The sequence below is a fragment of the Malaclemys terrapin genome, chromosome 4 (assembly GCF_027887155.1).
Source record: "Malaclemys terrapin pileata isolate rMalTer1 chromosome 4, rMalTer1.hap1, whole genome shotgun sequence".
NCBI lineage: Eukaryota > Metazoa > Chordata > Testudines > Emydidae > Malaclemys > Malaclemys terrapin.
The window spans coordinates 21,525,294-21,546,961 of record NC_071508.1 but is presented as its reverse complement, the minus strand read 5'-3'; the positions used below and the strand labels follow the sequence as shown (position 1 = coordinate 21,546,961).

Sequence of the window (21,668 nt, the reverse complement as noted above, 5' to 3'; positions counted from 1 at the left end):
TCGGCTTCACCTCCGTGTTCACAGTTGAAATAGTCCTGAAGGTGAGTCACACCCCATCTTTCTGGAGCCAGTGCATAATGGGGTGATGCCAACGGTGAGGGGAGCCGCTGATCGGGGCAGAGCAGAGGCAGGCGTCAGCAGTGGCTGCAGTGAATGGGGAATCTTTGATTGAGGCTGCTGCTGCACACAGACAGCACTGGGGGTTCGCTGGCCAGCCTGTGCCACTTACTGTCACCACTAGGGCGGCCTCCTCCGTACAGCGAGTCAGAACATTTGCCTCAAACGTTTTTCGTTAGTTTCTCCAAAACTGAAATTTGTCATGAAATTGTGTTGATTCTGACAAAAATTCCTGCCAAAAAAAAAAACACGTTTGGAAATGTTCAAAATGTTGTTTAGAATTTGATGTCCTTTCTTTTTTCATGTTTACATTATTTCATACCATGGCAGGAGTAACACTGCACTAGGTTTCCATCAATACGAACTACCAACTGCCATTAATGTACACCCATAATATGCCCTATTACTGTGACATGTCATAATATAATAGAAATTAGGGCTGTCAATTAATCGCAGTTAACTCATGCGATTAAATAAAAAATCACGATTAGTCGCAGTTTTAATCGCACTGTTAATCGATAGAATGCCACTTGAAATTTGTTAAATATTTGTGGATGTTTTTCTACATTTTCAAATATATTGATTTCAATGACAACACAGAATACAAAGTGTACAGTGCTCACTTTATATTATTTTTGATTACAGATATTTGCACTGTAAAAATGATAAATAAAAGAAATAGTATTTTTCAGTTCACCTCATACAAGTACTGGAGTGCAATCTCTTTACTGTGAAAATGCAACTTACAAATGTAGATTTTTTTGGTTCCATAATTGCATTCAAAAACAAAACAATGCAAAACTTTAGAGCAGGGGTGGCCAGCCTGTGGCTCCGGAGCCACATGCAGCTCTTCAGAAGTTAACATGCGGCTCCTTGTATAGGCACCGACTCTGGGGCTGGAGCTACAGGCGCCAACTTTCCAATGTGCCGGGGGGGATGTGCTCACTGCTCAACCCCTGGCTCTGCCACAGGCCCTGCCCCCACTCCACTCCTTCTCTGAGCCTGCCGTGTCCTCATTCCTCCCCCACCCCAGAGCCTCCTGCACACCACAAAACAGCTGACTGGGAGGTGTGGGGAGGGAGGGGGAGGTGCTGATCGGCGGGGCTGCTGGTGGGCAGGGGATGGCGGGGAGCTGATGGGGGGCTGCTGACATATTACTGTGGCTCTTTGGCAATGTACATTGGTAAATTCTGGCTCCTTCTCAGGCTCAGGTTGGCCACCCTTGCTTTAGAGCAGTGGCTCTCAAACCTTTTTTACTGGTGACCCCTTTCGCATAGGAAGCTCCTGAGTGCGACCCCCATTATAAATTAAGAACACTTTTTTATATATTTAACACCATTCTAAATGCTGGAGGCAAAGCGGGGTTTGGGAGAGGTTGACAGCTCTCAACCCCCCATGTAATAACCTTGTGACCCCCTGAGAGGTCCCAAACCCCAGTTTGAGAACCCCTGCTTTAGAGCCTACAAGTCCACTCAATCCTACTTCTTGTTCAGCCAATCACTCAGGCAAAAAAGGTTTCAAAGTAGCAGCCGTGTTAGTCTGTATCTGCAAAAAGAACAGGAGTACTTGTGGCACCTTAGAGACTAACAAATTTATTTCAGCATAAGCTTCTTCGGATGCATAGAATGGAACACACAGACAGAAGATATTTATACATACAGAGAAGGTGAAAAGGTGGAAGAACGCATACCAACTGTAAGAGGCCAATCGATTGAGATGAGCTATCAGCAGCAGAAGAAAAAAACCCTTTGAAGTGATAATTGAGATGACCCATAGAAGGTGTGAGGAGAACTTAACATGGGGAAAAAAATTCAATTAGTGTAATGACCCAACCGTTCCCAGTCTCTAAAGTTTGTTTACATTGACAGGAGATACTGCTGCCTGCTTCTTATTTACAATGTCACCAGAAAGTGAGAACCGGCGTTCACATGGCACTTTTGTAGCTGGCATTACAAAGTATTTACATGCCAGCTATGCTAAATATTCGTATGCCCCTTCATGCTTCGGCCACCATTCCAGAGGACAGGCTTCCATGCTGATGACGCTTGTTAAAAAAATAATGCATTAATAAAATTTGTGACTGAACTCCTTGGGGGAGAACTGTATGTCTCTGGCTCTGTTTTACCCGCATTCTGCCATATATCATGTTATAGCAGTCTCAGATGATGACCCAGCACATGTTGTTCATTTTAAGAACACTTTTGCTGCAGATTTGACAAAACGCAAAGAAGGTACCATATGAGATTTCGAAAGATAGCTACAGCACTCAACTCGAGGTTTAAGAATCTGAAGTGCTTTCCAAAATCTGAGAGGGACAAGGTGTGGAACATGCTTTCGGAAGTCTTAAAAGTGCAATATTCTGATGCAAAAACTACAGAACCCGAACCACCAAAAAAGAAAATCAACCTTCTGCTAGTGGCATCTGACTCAGATTATGAAAATGAACATGCGGCGGTCCACTCTGCTTTGGATTGTTATCAGTCAGAACCCATCGTCAGCATGGACGCATGTCCTCTGGAATGGTGGATGAAGCATGAAGGGACATACGAATCTTTAGCGCATCTGGCATGTAAATAACTAGTGATGCCGGCTACAACAGTGCCATGAGAACACCTGTTCTCACTTTCAGGTGAGATTGTAAATAAGAAGCGGGCAGCATTAGCTCCTGCAAATGTAAACAAACTTGTTTGTCTGAGTGATTGGCTGAACAAGAAATAGGACTGAGTGGACTTGTAGGCTCTAAAGTTTTACATTGTTTTATTTTTGAATGCAGTTATTTTTTGTACATAATTCTACATTTTTAAGTTCAACTTTCATGATAAAGAGATTGCACTACAGTACTTGTATTGGGTGAATTGAAAAATACTATTTCATTTGTTTTTTACAGTGCAAGTATTTGTAATCAAAAATAAATATAAAGTGAGCAGTGTGCACTTTGTATTCTGTGTTGTAATTGAAATCAATATATTTGAAAATGTAGAAAACACCCAAAAATATTTAAAGAAATGGTATTCTATTATTGTTTAACAGCAAGATTAATCAATATTATTTTTTTTAATCGCTTGACAGCCCTAGCAGAAATATTATTTTAATATAGTTTATTTTAAAACTCTTTAAGGGCAGCTGCCACTTAGCATGGATTGAAACAGCTTCGCTTTTCTTTTAGATCAAAATGTCTCCTGTTTGTGTTGTAATGAAATAGTTTGACACTGGAGTTACAATGCAAACAGCAGACGTTTTGACCTAGAAGAGAAGATGTTTCAATCAGTGCTAAGTAGCAGCTGCCCTTAACTGTTTTTAAAATGCACAGATTAATCCATTCCAAGGCTAGAAGGCACCACTACGATCACCTGGTTTGACCTACTATGTGACACAGACCATAGAACGTAGAGAATGCCTTTAGAAAAACATCCCCTCTTGATTTAAAAATTGTCAGTGCTGGAGTCTCCACCACGTCCCTGGGTAAATTGCTCCTATGATTAATTACCCTCACTGTAAACAATTTACACCTTCTTTCCAGTCTGAATTTGTCTAGTTTCAGCTTCCAGCCATGGGACTATATTATGCCTTTCTCTGCTAGACTGAAGCACCCGTTATTAAATATTTAAAATAAAATCAATAGAATCATTAAATGATTGTCATTTTACGACACCAGTAGTAGTAGTGTATGCCACAGACATGTCATTAAATAATAGAAAAATAAAAATATTAAACAAACAAACAAAAAGAAATAAAATAAAATAAAATAAAATAAAACAAAATTTCAAAGTGTTCCAGAACCAACATTTTTCAAAACTTCCATTTCATGGGATATTTTGAAAATATTTTTTTTGTTCCAATCAGGACCAAAACCAAATGACGATGTGTCGAAATTTCCCCCGAAACAGAAATGCCGAGTTTTGACCAGCTCTGCTCCTGAGTCCCACCCTAGACGGACCAGTCAGAGAAGGCCCTGCGGGCCGTGCTCTACTGTGGCCGGTTGGGCGCCCAGGGAAGCATTTGTTTAGTGGCTGTCAGCCCAGTTCCTAGACCACAGGTGTCTGCGTGAGAAAAGCACCATCACAATTGGCAGCTGGGCCAAGAATGGGCTGTGGAGAATGAACTCCCTGGAGAGACTCCTGTGGGGTGGGGCTGAGGCTCGCTGGCTCCCACGGTGGGAAGCGCCTGGAAGTGCTGCCTTTGGGGAGCTCTGTCAAACTGGATTGCAATCCCCTCCTAGAACACATGACAGCCTGGCCCCGCCAGAGCATGCTCCCGGCCTGTCCTTCTGGCCCTGCCGCTCCGCACCCCCTGGCCTGCCCCCTGCAGCACACCGCCAGCCTGCCCCCCAGCACGCCCCCTCCCGCTCTGCACCCCCCAGCCTGCCCCCTGCAGCACACCACCAGCAGGCCCTCCCAGCGCGCCCCCTCCCACTCTGCACCCCCCAGCCTGCCCCCCAAGCATGCCCCCCAGACTGCCCCCTCCTGTCCCTGTCGCTCCGCACCCCCCGGCCTGTCCCTGCAGCACACTGCCAGCCTGCCCCCCAGCGCGCCCCCTCCCGCTCCGCACCCCCCAGCCTGCCCCCTGGAGCACACCGCCAGCCGGCCCCCCCCAGCACGCCCCTTCCCGCTCCGCACCTCCCAGCCTGCCCCCCCAAGCATTCCCTCCAGACTGCCCCCTCCGCCCCTGCTGCTCTGCACCCCCCGGCCTGCCCTCCAAGCATGTCCCCCAGCCTGCCCCCTCCAGCATGCCCCCTCCTCGCCTGCCTGTCCCCCCAGTCTGCCCCCTCCTGTCCCTGGCAGGTACAGCTCCCCTGCCCATGTTGGAGGGGCACAGGTGTTGGCTCTCCCCCGATGCATCGCTGCAGGCCGGTTTGGCTCCTGACGGCGTGTGAGGAGCTGATTTGTCTGGCCAGACCCCAAGCTGGCTGAGTCAACCCGTCTCCCCCCGCCCTCCCCAGGTCCAGCGCCATCTCCGTGGTGAAAATCCTGAGGGTGCTGAGAGTCCTGCGGCCGCTGCGGGCCATTAACAGAGCGAAGGGGCTGAAGGTGAGAGCAAGGTGGGGACAAGGGCCCTCCATAGGGGGTGGACACGGCCCCCCTCAGATCTGCCACAGGAATCCAGGACCTGCCAGATCATGGGCCATCTGAGCAGGATGCCAGGACTGCACGTCCCAGGGCTCAGGCCACCTGATTTCACTCTTACCCAGGTGTTTTGTTAGGTGTCTGTGGGCAGCTGGGAGGTAACCCATTGGTTTTGTATTAGGTCCCCTGGCTGCATCTGGAACAGCCGCTTCCCTTGCACACCAGTGTGGTGCCGGGTCCCCCATCCGTGTCTGGGACGGCCGTGTCCCCTGCACACCGGTGTGGTGCTGTGTCCCCCGTCTGTGTCTGGGATGGCCCCTTCCCCTACACAGGGGCATGGTCGATACCCACAGCAGGTCGTGGTGCTGCAGGCCTGGCCCATCTCTGCATTGGCCTCTCTCTCTCTCTAGCACGTAGTCCAGTGCGTGTTCGTGGCCATCAAGACCATCGGCAACATTGTGATTGTCACCACCCTGCTGCAGTTCATGTTGGCCTGCATCGGGGTGCAGCTCTTCAAGGTGAGAGCCCCTCCCGGCCAGAACCCAGTGCTGGTCTCACCCAACCCACCCTGTCCTGGGGAGAGCTGGGGTGGAGCTGAGCTCAGGGAAGCGCCAGGAAGTGGCTCCTCTTCGTTTCTTTTAAGAGAGGGGATTCCCCCATGTCAGAAATTCAGAGGGAGGCCGAGGACCATCCCCGGCCATCCCCTTGGGGGTACCAGCATGCTGCAGGCAGAACAGGGCAGTGTATGCATAATCTGTGCCCACGCAAGGCAGCCCCATGGCCCAGTGGGAGTCAGCCAATTTGGGGGTCTCTTGCCAGCTTTGGTGCTGACCAGCCAGGTAGCCTTGGGCCAGTCCCTTCCCCACCTGTGACTCGGTTTCCCCCGCCCGTTCCAGCTCCCCACCGTGTTGCAGGATCACAGGTGTTTCCTCCTGACCACCCGTGGCACTGCAGGCCGGTCTGCGCTTGCGCTGTTGTGCGAATGGATGAGGTTGACGTGACTCTTTGGCTAGAAGTGCTACGGGTTGCTGCAGCAGTGGTCTGGCCTTCGGGCCTTGCAGGGCTCCTAGGGGTTGTCAGTGCTGCTGACTGCGCAGGGAGAGTTGAGGGCTGGCACATCTGGCTGGGCTCTAAGCACCTCTAAGGAAAGGCCCAGCTGGGGTAGGGCCCAGACGCTCACGGCTGGCACTAACCAGCCCCTTTCAGGCTGGAATGGGCCGTGGAGACGCTGCCCCCTGGGTCGGGGCCAAGCCGTGGGGTCATGTCAGGATGTACTGCAGTTGCCAGCAGCTGCCCTTGTCCTTACTCCCCAGGTCTATCAGTCAGGCTCCCTGCGGTTCACAGTACAATCCCTGATTCTTCTGCTCTCTGCTTAAACCTAGGGGAAGTTTAGCAGCTGTACGGATCCGGCCAAGATGACAGAAGAGGAATGCAGGTAGGAGCCCCCTGTCATCACTGCATGTACCTCGCAGCCAGAGCGCAGGGACCGGGGGTGTCATTGCCTGAGGGGGGACTGGTGGGGAAGGCGAGGAACCAGTCCTGGTTTGTTGTCTCTTGTGCTCACAGCCTGTTCCCGGGACCCTGCTGAGCAGAGGAGCCCAGGCGTGGGTCTCTATGCAGAGCAAAGCCTGCAGCACAGGGCAGTTTGCTCTAGGGGGCAGGGAGCCGAGGGGAGTGTTGAATGGCCAGGACCAAGGAGGAGTTGGGCTCGTAAGCCAGAGGAAGGCCAGGCCAATGGTTAAGGCACTAGCAGGGTTGCCAGGTGTCCGGGTTTTGACCGGAACACCTGGTCGAAAAGGGACCCTGGTGGCTCCGGTCAGCACCACTGACCAGGCCATTAAAAGTCCGGTCAGCGGCACAGCAGGGATAAGTCAGCCGCGGCTTCTGGAAGCAGGAGCATGTCCCCCCTGTGGCTCCTATGTGTAGGGGCAGCCAGGGGGCTCCGTACGCTGTTCCCGCCCCAAGTGCCAGCTCTGCAGCTCCCATTGGCCAGAAACTACAGCCAATGGGAGCTGCGGGGGGGGGGGGGGTGCCTGCGGACAGGGCAGCACGCAGAGCCACCTGGCCGCACCTCCATGTAGGAGCCAGAGGGAGGACAAGCCACTGCTTCCGGGAGCTGCTTGAGGTAACCGCCGCCCAGAACCTTCACCCCTGACCCCCTCCCATGCCCCAACCCCCTGCCCCAGCCCTGATCCCCCTCACGCCTTTGGCTCAGAGCACACTCCTGCACCCCAAACCCCTCATCCCCAGCCCCACCCCAGAGTCTGCACCTCCACCTCCAAACCCCCTGCCCCAGCCTGGAGCCCCCTCGTGCACCCTGAACCCCTCATTTCTGGCCCCACTCCAGAACACACACCCCAGCCCAGAGCCCGTACCCCCTCTCACCCCCCAGCCCCCTGCCTCAGCCCGGAACCCCCTCCCATACTACGAACCCCTCAGCTCCATCCCCCAGCCCGGAGCCCCTCCTACACCTCAAACCCCTCATTTTTGGCCCCACCCCAGAACCCGCATTCCCAGCCGGAGCCCTCACCCCCTCACGCATCCCAACCCCCTGCCCCAGCCTGGTGGAAATGAGGGAGTGAGTGAGAGTGGGGAGAGCGAGTGACAGAGGGAGTGAGCAGGGAGCGGGGCCTGGGAGGCAGGCAGGGCTGTTCAGTTTTGTGTGAGTAGAAAGTTGGCAACCCTAAGCCTGGGACTGTCTTGTGTTTTATGGAACGACCTGGGAAAGCTCTTTCAGGCCTTCTTCACTCATCATCAAAAGCAGGAGCAGAAGATGGCAGCCCCCAGGCATGGGTGGTGGGTATAAGAGCCAGAGGGGGCTAAGCCTCCCCAAACAGACGGCCTGCCGCCTTTGGAGCGCACCGCTGCCAAAAGGGTGGGCACCCTGGCTGTGGTCCTGCCCGCACTCCACTTGAGTTCCCGCTCCCACTCGTCCTCTTCCTGTCCCCAGTCTGCTTGCAGGGGAGCCTTGCAGGAGGGGGTGAAGAGACACACGCATGCACGAGGGGTGAGCGGCCGGAAGCCGGCGAACAGGCAGGGGAACCCCAGGGGAGGGGCTGAAGAGGCGCAGGCGGGGATGAGTGGGGCAGGAGCTGGAGCAGGGGCGGGGCCATAATCTGGGCACACGCAGCCTCCCCAAATGGAGGAGTCACGTGCCGCCCATATCCCCAGGTGTTATGTCACCTTTGCAGGTCCCCTTTCAGACACGCTAGTGGGTGAAGTATGTGTCTGGGTGTATAGGGGGCTCCCCTGGGGCATGAGTCTCCCTGGCTGTGGAAGGGCAGAGCTCATCCCGGACGGCAGGATTTGCCAGGCATGTGATGGGATTTGCCAAGCTGCTCCAGCCTGTAGATCCAGGCTGCCACCTGATCCCAGGTACTCTGGGGAGAGGCACCAAGGGTGGATCTTGGTGAGGCTGCTGGGCAGGTTGTAGACGGGTTGTAGCCCTGGCATCCACATGTGATCATTCCTCAGCACACCCTGATTGCATGACTGCCGATTCCTGTTATTGTCAGAACTCGCATACTCGGCCATGGTGCTTGTCGCGACCAGCACTGGCCTCTGGCTTCCTGCTGCTGTGAGTTCCCCAGGTTGATTTGGTGAGACAGTAACGTGCTCTGAGCAGCATGGAGTCTTCAGCAGGCGGGCACGTGTGTGTCATGGGCAAGGGGACCGGAGAGTTTCTGGGCCCAGTCCCCCACTCGCTCACCCCTCGTCTGTAAATGCGCACAACGACTTCCACTTTGACAAAGTCATCTCAGCCATGATGTCACACTTCACCGTCTCCACCTTCGAGGGCTGGCCCCAGTGAGTCCGTCGGGGGGAGCACGCAGCATGGGGGCCGGGCACTGGGTCAGGCTGCACGGGGGGAGATCCCAGCACCCCACTGGCACTGCTGCCTGGCTGGGGAATGCCATGTGAGGGGACTTCTCCCGAAGATGGAGAGAGGGGTCAGACCCCCCCACCCCCGATCAGGGGCAGAGAGGTGCCAGTGCAGTCAAAGGGGAAGCAGCTGTCTGGGATGTCCTGACCTCTCTGCCTTAGCTCAGCTGGACTGAGCCGCCCCCCCATGCAGCCTGGTAAACTGCATGCTCTCTACTCGCTACCCCCCAGGCTGCTGTACAAGGCCATTGACACCCACACCGAGGACATGGGCCCCATCTACAACTACCGGGTGGAGATCGCCATCTTCTTCATCATCTACATCATCCTCATCGCCTTCTTCATGATGAACCTCTTCGTCGGCTTTGTCCTCGTCACCTTCCAGGAGCAGGGCGAGAACGAATACAAGAACTGCGAGCTGGACAAGAACCAGGTACTCCCCGTGGAATCCCCCCCATGGAACCTCCCCCACCCTGCCGAGACCTCCCTCCGACCCCCCAGTCTCCTCCCACCCCAGCCCCCATGACCTGGGTAACTCCCGGTTCCAGGGATGCCCAGGCTCTGGGTGCGAGGAGCCAGTTGTACCAGAGCTAGGTGCCAGGGTCTGGACGTGGCTAAGCATGCGGAATGAGTGCCAGCTGGACGAGAGCCGGGGTGCCCTAGCTGGGTGTGAACTAGGCAAGACCAAGGTGCAGGGGACCCCAGGCAGGAGAGGCTGGGAGCCCAGGCACGAGGGTGTGTCCAAGCTGCAGAGTTGAAAGATGAGACCCCTGTTCTTCTGTGCCTCTCTCTGTCTGCTCTCTGACACCTTCACCGACACATCCAGGCTTGGCCACCACACTGGGAGCCCAGGATGGTTCCAATAAGCCAGGCTGCACAGACCACTAACTTAGGGTTACCATATTTCCACAATCAAAAAAGAGGACGGGGGGGGGGGTGGTGGTGGTAAGTTCCGCTCTAGACCCGCCCTGCCCCCATCCACTCCAACCCACTTCCCACCCCCTGACTACTCCCCTCAGTACCCCCAACCCCCCCCGCTCCTTGTCCCCTGACTGCCTCCTCCTGAGAACCCCCCACCCTAACTGCCCCCATAGGACCCTACCTGTCCCCTGACTGCCCCGACCCTTATCCACATCCCCACCCCATAGTCACACCCCTGCCCCCAGACAGACCCCCGGGACTCCCATGCCCTATCTAACTGCTCCCCGCCCCCTGACAGGACCCCCAGAACTCCCGACCCATCCAACCCCCTCTGCTCCCTGCCTGCCTCAATCCCTCTCTACACCCCTGCCCCCTGACAGCCCCCCCAGAACCCCTGACCCATCCAACCCCCGCCCCCCGCTCCCTGTCCCCTGACTGCCCCCCTTCTCCAACTCCCCGGCCCCCTTACCGTGCCGCTCGGCTTAGAGCAGATGTCTGGCTCCGCCCCGCCCAAGCGGCGTGCTGAGACTGTGGAGGAGGGGTGAAGCGGGGAGGGGCTCTGGACACCGCTGCCAGCCCCACCGCCGCGTTCCCTCACAGGTGCACAGCCCTGCCCCCAGCGTTGCCGGGCGGCGTGGTAAGGCTGCAGGGGATCGGGGGAGCTGGGAAGGGGCTTTGACTGCCGAGGCCCCAATGCGAGCGGTGCTCGGCCACCCTGTCAGCTGCTTTTCGCTCTTTAAATAGCCGACTGGGGGAAATCCTGGACATTTTTAGATTATTAAAATTCCCCCCGGACGGCTATTTAAAGAGCGAAAAGCCGGACATGTCCGGGGAAACCTAGAAGTATGGTAACCCTACACTAACTAGTTGTGACGGAGCGAGACTCACCACCATGGCGCCTCCTGCTGGCCATTCTGGAATTAGCTCAAATCCTTCCACAGGGCGGCCTCCTCCGGTGGTGTCTCGCTCGCCGTTACTCCCGCTTTGCTGTCTCCACAACTCTGTGACCCGCGTTGCTCCCCGGCGTCCTCTTCTCTCCGCTGTCTCCCACCCCTTTCGGGGGGACTGGCAGTCTATAGTCCAGCCACTCGCCTCAGTGGCCTGCTGCAGTCACCAGTCTAGTCCCTTGCTCCAGGGGCAAACTGCAGTCTGTGTGAGCCACTTCCCTCAGGGCAAGTCGGGGGCAGCCCTAACATGTTGTCTGCCCTTCCTCCGGGGCCTCAGTCTGGCAGTGGTCAGCCAGAAGCTCCTTCTGCTCTGCTACCCTGCCCAGCACTGCTCTAGCCACGGTGCTCCTAGGCACCCAGCCCTTCTCCCTAGCAGACCAGGGAGAGACTGCCTTTTGCTCTGTTGAGCAGCCCTTTATATATGGCTTCTGCTGGCCCTGATTGGCCACTGCAACAAGCCACCTCCTGATTGGCTCGCCTCTCTAATGGGAGGGTTCTGCGCAGGCTCCCTCTGGCCTGCTTTAACCCTTCCTCCCTGTGTGGGGCAGCCGCCCCACCACACTAGCGTATTGGCTATGTGGGAGCAGCACAGTATCGACCCTTTGAGCTGCAGTGGGGGCCTGCCCCAAGTCAGGAGGGTGACCAGACGTTCCGATAAAATCGGGACTTTCCCGATATTTAACTCTCTGTCCTGTGTCCTGACCGATGTATGATGGACATGAATCCTGCATGACAGTCGTGGTGGGAACTAGCACCACTGGGAATGCTAGAGGTCCCTCATGCGGTGTGGCTCGGGCCCAGCTGCGAGGCCAGTGTGCAATGGTGGGAGCGTTTTCTGCACCTTCTTAAAGGGAGCAGCAGGTCCCACTCCCAAGGGGGCTCCCCACCCCATTTGTCCCAATATTGTAGGGCTGCCAGGCCTCCGGTTGGTGCAGAGCTGGTAGGCTCCCTACCCAGATGGCTAGTGGTAAAATCTCCCTCTGGGTCCTAAGTGCAGGGACGGCTGGGGGGCTCTGCGCACTGCCCCGCCATGAGCACCGGCTCCGCAGCTCCCATTGGCTGGGGACTGCGGCCAATGGGAGATGCTGTGGCGGCACCTGTGGGCGTGGCAATGCACAGAGCCACCCAACCGCCCCTCTGCCTAGAAGCCAGAGGGAGATGTTGCCACTTCTGGGGAGCTGCCTGATGTAAGTGCCGCCCAGAGCCCGCACCTCTGCCCCAGCCCTGAGCCCCCTTCCACACCCAAATTCTCTCCCGGAGTCAGCACCCTGAACCCCCTTCCTGAGCCCCAACCCACTGCACCAGCCCTGTGACCCCCTCTTGCGGCGGGGGCCAGAGCAAGGCCGTGCGTCCCCGACTTGCGGCTTGCAGAGGGGGCTGGAACCGGCGCCGTGTGTCCCCGACCCGTGGCTTGCAGAGGGGGCCGGAGCCGGGGCCATGCACCCCCCTTGCAACTTCCTAAGGTTGTGCACTCCCCACCCCATGCCTCTGGTGTGCCCCCCCATGTGTCCTGATATTTTACTCTTGAGATCTGGTCACCCTACAGGTCAGTGACTGGCGGTGGCCTGCCAACAAGGGGTGGCGGTGGGCTGGGGAGCCCCCTCGGGAGTGGGACCTGCTGCTCCCTTTAAGAAGGTGCAGAAAATGCTCCCACTGTTGCACACTGGCCTCGCAGCTGGGTCTCAGCCACACCCATGAGGGACATCCGGCATTCCCAGTGGTGCTAGTCCCCGCCACGACTGTCATGCAGGATTCATGCTGCCCCCGGTGCCCTCTCAACTGCCCAAGGAAAGCTAGAATATGGCCCTATATGGCACATTCCTGCCTGGGAGTGCAAGGGGCTCTGGCTTCCCACCCAGACTAATAACTGGTTAGAACTGGATCCAGGGAAGGCAAAGTCCAGGAATGAGCCGAGGGTCAGAAGCCAAATGCCAGAGCCGAAGGCGTGGTAAGCCACGGGCAGAGCTGGGGATCGAAGCCAGAAATTTGAAGCTGGAAGGGAGCAGGGACTGGAACAAGGGCAAGTGATGCTGCAGGCAAGGTACCCGGTAAGAAGCCGCTGATCTGCGGTGGGGGCCGGGCTTAGAACTGTCAGGGGCTGTGACCTCTCTGTCAGTTCCAAGGTAGTGCAGATAGGCTCACTGATTGCTTTGCAGCGAAGTTAGTCAGGGACTAGGCCAGCGGCTGGTCCTAGCTGGTCTGATACCTGACAGCAACCCGCTTCTTTTAGGGTTGCCTCCCTGGAGCCCTTGGGCTGGGTTTCTTGGGGAGCCTGCAGGAGGTCCCGGGCATGGACTTTTCCAGGGATTCCCACAAATGCTCTTCTGGGCCGCATCCCTCCCCATCACTCAGCTATTGGAGTCATCCCCGGACTCGGCGGGAGTCCCGAATCCGCTGGCCCATGCGTTCCTCTTGGCCCAGCCCAGTTATTGGCAGAGGGGGAGGAGTAGCATGGGGTGGGAAGGGATTCTCGGTGAAAGGTTTCAAGAAGGAGATGTGGAACAAGGGGTGGACTTTGAGGGATTCTGGCAGCTGCAATCAAAAGGTTACCGGGTCAAGTTTTTCTGTGATCACAAATGGCCCTAAGGACTTGTGGTCCAGCTTCACAGATGGATGGGTGGATCCCAGATCCTGAGCACCTGGGGTTGTTATGAGTCTCATGCCCAATGTGCAAGAACAGAGGGAGTTAATCCAGGATACCTGGGCCAGAAGGGGCTGAGAGCAGAACGCCCAAGTGATTGCTGGTAACCGTGCACCAGGGCAGCGTGGTGTCAGAGAGGGGCAGAAATGTTTCATCACAATTCTCCTATGGAAAATGCTGATGCTGTTGAAAACGTGTCCCTTCTGATGAAATATCATTTGGAACCCCCTCCCGCAATGAAGCGTTTTGCTAGCGTCAGCCATTCAGCCATTTTCTGAATGGATTGTCTGGGGGGGTTTTGGTTTGATTTTTCATTCGAAACAAACCACAGATTTAAGCTGACGAAGGTCGAAGGCGGCGGGAAACATTCCCGTTTTCTCAGAGCAAAACATTTAGATCGGCTCCAAACACAACTTTTGTTTCATGGGAACTTTCTAATTTTTATGTTTTCAGAACAGGGAAAAAAATGTTCAAAATCACAGGATTTCCTGCGCATTGAGAAATCGGGCCTGGCCTGGCTCTGCAGGGGAGAGGGGCAGGGAATGGAGCTGGAGGTTTTACAGCTGGGAGTGTTTCATAATTGTCCACGGTGCCACCTCTGCTCCACGGGCGTCAATGCTTGACCTTTTTCCTCCTGTCACCCCAGCGCCAGTGTGTCCAGTACGCACTGAAAGCCCGCCCTCTGAGACGCTACATCCCCAAGAACCCCTATCAGTACCAGATTTGGTATGTGGTGACCTCCTACTACTTCGAGTACCTCATGTTCTTCCTGATCATGCTGAACACCATCTGCCTGGGCATGCAGGTGAGGAGGGAGCAAAGCTAATGACCTCGCTGTTGGCTGGCAACCTTTGATCGCTGTCCATGGGGCCTGGGGGTGGGGTGTCCGAGACCACCCTGCTCTTGGTAGCAGACTAGCAAGCCATCAAAGTGAGACTCAGGCTGGGCCACTGGTCGGGTGCCCCTGGATATCTGGGTTTGGATCTTGGCTTGGGATACTTCAGGCAATTCAGCATCACTGCTCCAGGGAGGCCCCTCCTATGGAAAAGCCGCAGGTGCTGTAGGTGAGGAGGGAGGGACGGTGGCACACTGTGTGTGAGTGCGGAGACGGCCCGGGCTGTGGATCAGGAGTCAGGAACATCTACAGAGCTGTGGGGCAGGACCCAGGGCTGGAACAGGGAGGGGGCTAGGGGGCAGGACTATTGGCAGGGCTGTGTGTGGAATGGGGGAAAGCATCACAACTTCTGCTCACATTCCAACCCCGCCAGAGCTCTAGGTTTGTATGTTGCTCTCAGGCTCTCACATCTGGCCCAGAATCTGAGACCCCAGCCAGCCCCATACCTGCTCCCCATAGCCCAGTGGGCTAACCTGTGCCTCTTCCTGGCTCCCCAGCACTACAACCAGTCAGCTGAGATGAACCACCTCTCAGACAACTTGAATGTGGCCTTCACCATCCTCTTCACCCTGGAGATGTTCCTCAAGCTCATGGCCTTCAAAGCCAAGGTGAGTGTGGGGTGAAAGTCTGGGGGCATGAGTCTGGAGAGGGGTGCAGGGGGGGGGTACATAACGTGACCAGGATGTGGGCAGCCATGCCCAGTGGTTGGAGCAGGAGTCAGAGCCCAGGGTCAGAACCGAGTTACCTGAGCTGAGACAAGGCAGAGCTGTCCCAGCCATGGACAAATGCTTTGAGTAGCCACTGGACTGCTGCTACTGCCGCTGCTGGGCTTAAGAGCCTGTCCACTGGCTCTCCCCACCCCTCAAGCGCGGTATCCATAGGCATCCTGCTGCAGGCCAGCTGTGCTCGTTGGGTTGCCTGGAGACTGGCTCCACTGCAGACCCTGATTCCTGACTGGCGGGTGCGAGTCCAGAGGGGAGCCCAGGGGGTGTGAATCTGGAGGAGGGCAGGGGCTCACCCTAAGCGGTGGGCATGGCATTTTCTCCCTATGCGGCATCCCGGGAACACAATCGCCTCAGAGCCTGGGGCCCCGAAGAGACCTGCTCACGCCCAGTCACTCATGTGGACAGTGCCACTGAAGACACCTGGGCAAGGGCTGCAGGCTGACCTGGCAGCTCCTGAGGGGAAGAGCCTGGCCAATCCAGGCCACAAGGGGGAACCCTTCCTCCAGCTACCTGTTCGCCCAACACCCCCACCCCCACTCCGCTGCTCTCACTGTCCTGGGTGTCTCTCCAATGGGGGTGGGAGGCTAGTGGTCCTCCCGGGAGCTCTCCGGACCCCCCATCAAACCAAGCTTGCGTGTGAGAGGCCCTGGGAGAGCCCCTGAACCTCCCCCCACCACAGCCACTGAGCCACGTGAGAGGCGAGGCAGAGCCCCCCGCCCCACCCTGCAGGCATGTCCCCGATGCCCATTGAGAGATGGCCATCACCTCCGTGGTCCCTGTCGATGTACCCGGAGGGGAATCCCTCCCCTGCCCGACCTCACGAGCGATTCAGCCACGTGAGCCCCTGCTCCATGGGCTGCCTTGGCATCCAATGGTCGCTTTTTCCCTGAACCCCACCAATGCCAGCCCTCGGGGGTAGAGAACCCCAAATGTGGATGGTCCTCTGGGAACCAAGCCCCCTCCAGGTCATCCCTCTGAGCGTAAGGGATAATCACAGGTTGTCTTGCTGCCACTTGGTTCAAACAGATCCATGCCCATCGGGCACTTACCTAGTACAAAATCAGCCTCCTCCTGCCTTCCCTATACGCCTGTAGACCCAGGCAGCCAGCGTGGGGCATGCCACAAGAGCCGCTGCTTGCGACCCATCCACAGTGATGTGGGCCGGGGCAGGTGCACTGCAGGGAATGTTTCCCAGTGCAGCTCCTTGGCCACACACCTCCCCTGTACTCGTGAGCTGTGTCTTCCCCACCATCTCAGCCCTGACTCGAGCTCCCTTGATGGACAATCACATTGTTGCTGGGCCTGTTGGGGGCTAGGAGCATTCGTTCCCTGGCGTGCCGAGGACTCGCCCAGAATAAGCATCGGCACCAATCAGCTGGGAAGGTCTGACCCCAAGACCTCAGTGGGTGCTGGGTGCCAGCGGATAAGAGTAGACATGGAAGGAAATCTAAATCCAAGCTCTGCAGTGCTCTCTCCATCTCGGGGCATGGGGGGCAGCCTGGCCGTGCTGGCATTGTTCTGCGTGGGCGAACGGAGACCATCCCTCTGGCGCGGTGAGCAGGGCAGCGGTTTGCAAGGGAGAAAGCGCGCTGCGCTCAGGAACGGCAGGTCTCCTCCACAGGGAGTTTATAACTCCCCTGTCTGACCCTCAGCTTCTTCCTTTCCTTTCCCCCTGTTCAGACCCCCAGTCATTCCCACCTCATTACTCTCTCCAATCTCAGGGCTATTTCAGCAACCCCTGGAACGTCTTTGATTTCCTCATCGTCATCGGTAGCATCATCGACGTCATCCTGAGCGAGATCGATGTAAGTGCCGCGGTGGGCGGAGGGAACGTGTCCAAGAGCACGGGCAGGACAGTAATGTCATGGCAGTGACAGCCTTGGCAGGCTGCCAGCGTCCCACTGTCACATGGGAGACCCGGGTTCCTGCAGGACTGTGCGGGACACTGGTCCGGCTGGCAGAGCAACCTGGGCCAGGCAGAAGGAGAATGGGGCAGGGGCGTGGGCACACGGGTTAACCTTCTCCTCGCTGTTTAAGAGGGCTGACGGGATCTCTCCTCAGCCATTACACAGCCATGGTGGACCCCCCCAGCCTCAGTGACCCTCAACCCACCCCTCCTCCTGAATCTGCCTGGAGAGGTACCCTGTGGAAACTGCCCTTGTCCTGGGACAGAACCAGAACCTCAAGCTGACTCCGCAGTGACATATGCCAGTACTCCCCAGAGGCTGCACCCATGCCATGCCCTGCCCGCGTTCTTTAAACACATGCCCAGATGGCTAGTAATCAGCTCATTGGCCTGAGATCACCATAGAGATGGCTGAAAGGGTTCCCCTTGCCTCATGGTCCCTATAAGAAGTTTCTGCCCTGCGCTCCGTGAGGGTCAGGCACCGTTTCAATCTGCTGCGTGTGCTTGGAGTGTGTCAGTGTGTATGACGATTGCCACATATACCCGGTGCCTACTCTGTATATGTGTGCCTGTATATCCAATAGACACCGGAGTATATTCGGTACATACCGTCTACATGGTACCACATGTGTACGCTGCAGTGGGTATGTACCGAGCAGCCTGCACACAGGAGCATTGTCAGAGAGGTGTGCACAGCGCATTGCTGGGAGCTGTGTACCTCGTTGCTAGCATGTGGCACGGAAACCGGCTCCATACACACATCGGGTGTGCGGTGCGTACAATCGACCCAGCTGTAGTCGGAGAAGTAGCTTCTGAAGTGAGCACTCCAGTGGGGTTAGCACGTCCTCGCTAATAAAAAAGCCCATCCAGTTGTCACTGCAGAGTGTCCCTGCTGTCTGTGCTGTCCCAGAGTAGCTGGGTAGCATCTGAGAGCGAACCATCAGCAAGGAGATCTGGCCCGGAGGAGATGAAATGTCATCCTCTCCTGTTCTCGGGCACAGCTTCCCAGCCCCAATGCACACCAGTCCTGCATGGTGGATTGCCCTCCCTACAGCCCAGAGGAGCCCTCTGGCTGACTCCGTTCTCCTGAGGCGACTGCACTGGTTGAGCGAGCTGCCGAACTCCAGAGAGCAGGACTCCTCAGAGCCGCCCCCCACCAGGTATTGGATCATTGGCACCATTCCCATGTCACCACCAGCTAACAGCAACCAAAAGCCCTCCTAAGCAGGACTGCCACCCCGGCTTTAGTGACCGGCACTGTGTCAGCCCCTCCACTTTTTCACCATTCCCAGCCAGCACGAAGGACAAACCCCTTAGGGAGCTTGCAGAGGTCCACAAATTGCCTGCTCATTTGGGCAGTTGCCAGCTGCTGTCAGGAGTTCCAGGCAGAGCAGCAGCTACCAGCCCCTTTCCCCAAGCACCGAGCTGGCATAGAGCGGCTCTGTGACCACGGAGTGCTCTCTGTCTGCCCGGGGGGCCTTGAAACACATTCTGGGCTGCTGTGTCCTTCCCAGCAGTTCTCAGGCCTGGTCTACACTAGGCGTTTATGTCGAAGTTAGCGCCGTTACATCGAATTAACCCTGCACCCGTCCACACTGCGATGCTATTTAGTTCGACATAGAGGTCTCTTTAATTCGACTTCTGTACTCCTCCCCGACGAGGGGAGTAGCGCTAAATTCGACATGGCGATGTCGAATTAGGCTAGGTGTGGATGGAAATCGACACTAATAGCTCCGGGAGCTATCCCACAGTGCACCACTCTGTTGACGCTCTGGACAGCAGTACGAGCTCGGATGCTCTGACCAGCCACACAGGAAAAGCCCCGGGAAAATTTGAATTTGAATTCCTTTTCCTGTCTGGCCAGTTTGAATCTCATTTCCTGTCTGGACATCGTGACGATCACAGCAGCACTGGCAACGATGCAGAGCTCTCCAGCAGTGATGGCCGTGCAGTCTGTGAATGGAAAGAGGGCCCCAGCATGGACTAATCGGGAAGTCTTGGACCTCATCGCTGTGTGGGGCGATGAGTCCGTGCTTTCCGAGCTGCGATCCAAAAGACGGAATGCAAAGATCTAAGAGAAGATCTCTAAAGACATGTCAGAGAGAGGATACAGCCAGGATGCAACGCAGTGCCACGTGAAAATCAAGGAGCTGAGACAAGGCTACCAGAAGACCAAAGAGGCAAACGGACGCACCGGATCCCATCCCCAGACATCCCGTTTCTACGAGGCACTGCATTCCATCCTCGGTGCGGCCGCCACCACTACCCCACCAGTGACCGTGGACTCTGAGGATGGGATAGTGTCCACGGCCGGTTCCTCGGACATGTTAGGGGACGGGGAAGATGAGGAAGGAGATGAGGAGGGCGAGGCAGTCGGCAGCGCTCACAACGCTGATTTCCCCGACAGCCAGGATCTCTTCATCACCCTTACAGAGATCCCCTACGAAGCGTCCCCAGCCGTTACCCCAGACACAGAATCTGGGGAAGGATCAGCCAGTAAGTGTTGTAAACATCTAAACATTTATTTTTAACAGAACAGGAATATTAACAATTAAAAGAATGGGTTGTTCATGATTACTGTGCCCTAGGCGCTTAACGGTTTAGTCATGGGCAGTGCAAGTTTTGAAAAAAAATCTAGCAATGTCCGGTTTTCCGTGATTGTCCTGCCCAAGCCGCTCTACTGTTTAGTCCCTGCTACTGCAGCTACAGTAAAATGCGGTCTATATGTCCGGGGATAGAGCAGTAATCCTCCTGGGACATCTCGATGAAGCTCTCCTGGAGGTAATTGGAAAGCCGTTGCATGAGGTTCCTGGGGAGAGCGGCCTTATTGGGTCTTCCAAAGTACGACATGTTGCCGCGCCACGAGACTATCAAGTACTCGGGAATCATTGCTCTGCACAGCAGGGCGGCATACGGCCCTGGTCTTTGGAGGCTTTCCCGGAGCATTCTCTCTCTCTCGCTCTCAGAGATCCTCATCAGGGTGATGTCGCCCATGGTGACCTGCTTTGAATTAGGTAGGGGAATGTTAGTGTTGGGACTGCTTGCCCATTCCTTTACAGAACTGTAACCACTGGTTTGCAGCCACGCGGTGGAGGCGGGAGAGGGGCAGCCGAAAGGGATCGTTCCCGGGGACAGCCGCGAGGGGGTGGGACAGGGGCAGAGTTCCCGCTTGCCGGATTGCTGGCAGCAGGGACTGACATTGCTTTAAATGTGAAATGAGGCCAGTGGTAATATAAAAGTTTTAAACTGCCACAAGTCTACTGCTTACCATGTCTGCCTGCAACAGAAATTCCATTGTGCTGCCCTGCTTCTCAAATGTGCTGTGCAAGACCCCAGGCACTGAATGCGAAGGCCGAGAATTCGACCTTGTGCTGAGTGCGCATGTGATAGGTGCTGTGCATGGTCTTGTTCACAGAGAAAGACTATGTTCTTTGTTCACAACTACATTTATCTTTCTGAGGAATTCACTCCCTTTTTCCCATTTCCACAGCCCCATCTGCGACTGTCTCACAACCTAGCCTGGCATCACACTCCCAGAGGCTAGCGCGGATTAGGCGTAGGAAGAAGAGGACACGGGAGGACATGTTCTCTGAGCTTATGGCCTGTTCCCAAGCCCAGGCAGCACAGCAGACCCAGTGGCGGGAGAACTTGACCCGAATGCACCAAGCAAACATGGATCCGGAGGAGAGGTGGCGGCAGGAAGACCAGCAGGCGACTCAAACGCTGCTTGGACTACTGAGCGAGCAAACAGACACGCTCCGGCGCCTTGTGGATGTTCTGCAGGAACGGAGGCAGGAGGACAGAGCCCCGCTGCAGTCCATCTCTAACCGCCCTCCCCCGCCACCAAGTCCCATACCCACCTCACCCAAAGTGCAAAGAAGGAGAGGCGGCAGAGTCCGTGCTAACTCTCACTCCACCCCTGCAGAGAGCTCTAGTAACAGAAGGCTCTCATTCCCCAAAATTTGAAAAGTTCTTTCCTTCCCGCCTGACACAAGCCCCCGTCCAAGTTTCACCTCCCAGTTCCATGTGTAGTTGATAATAAAAAATACGTTTCTGTTAACTACTGTTTCAATCATGTTCTTTTGGAGGAGGAGGGGAAAGGGGGTTGGTAATTGGACAGGACAGTCACCTTTGGCAGGGTACATAGGCGGGGGCAGGCACAGCACCAGGGCACATACACAGTGCAGTGATGCAGTGACTAGTTACCCTGGTTAGTCTGGGAGGTTGTTTTCATGTTATGTGGTGGGGGGTGGGTTGCTCTGTGACTTTGTGGCAGGGGAGGGCAGTTACAGATCTTAAGCGGCGGTCCTTATGCAGGATCACAGAGCCACACAGCAGGGGATCTGTAACCGTCCTCCCCCTGCCACAAAGTCACATAGATCCCCCATACACACAGTCCCGATCAGGAGGGGTGACAGGCTCCGTTGAAACAACCATCCCACCGCAGCGGAGCCTGTCAATCCTTGAGTTTAGAAGCTGCATTCGCGTCACTACACTACACCCGCTCCGCACCACAGTCTGCGTCCCAGTTTTAAAAAATTCCCGCGAAAACAGTATTAAAGAAAACGGTG

General features: G+C 55.9%; 1 protein-coding gene across 1 annotated transcript; it reads left to right on the top strand.

Annotated features, from left to right (window-relative positions):
• Positions 1–4,214: 4,214 nt before the first annotated feature.
• LOC128835701 (voltage-dependent L-type calcium channel subunit alpha-1S-like) lies at positions 4,215–21,157 on the top strand. The gene is made up of 10 exons (XM_054025287.1): positions 4,215–4,270; positions 5,057–5,144; positions 5,591–5,698; positions 6,563–6,615; positions 8,874–8,987; positions 9,294–9,495; positions 14,218–14,376; positions 14,964–15,074; positions 16,913–16,996; positions 20,588–21,157. The coding sequence occupies exons 1-10, from the start codon at positions 4,215–4,217 to the stop codon at positions 20,639–20,641; spliced, it is 1,029 nt and encodes a 342-aa protein (XP_053881262.1). The 3' UTR covers positions 20,642–21,157.
• Positions 21,158–21,668: the final 511 nt, after the last annotated feature.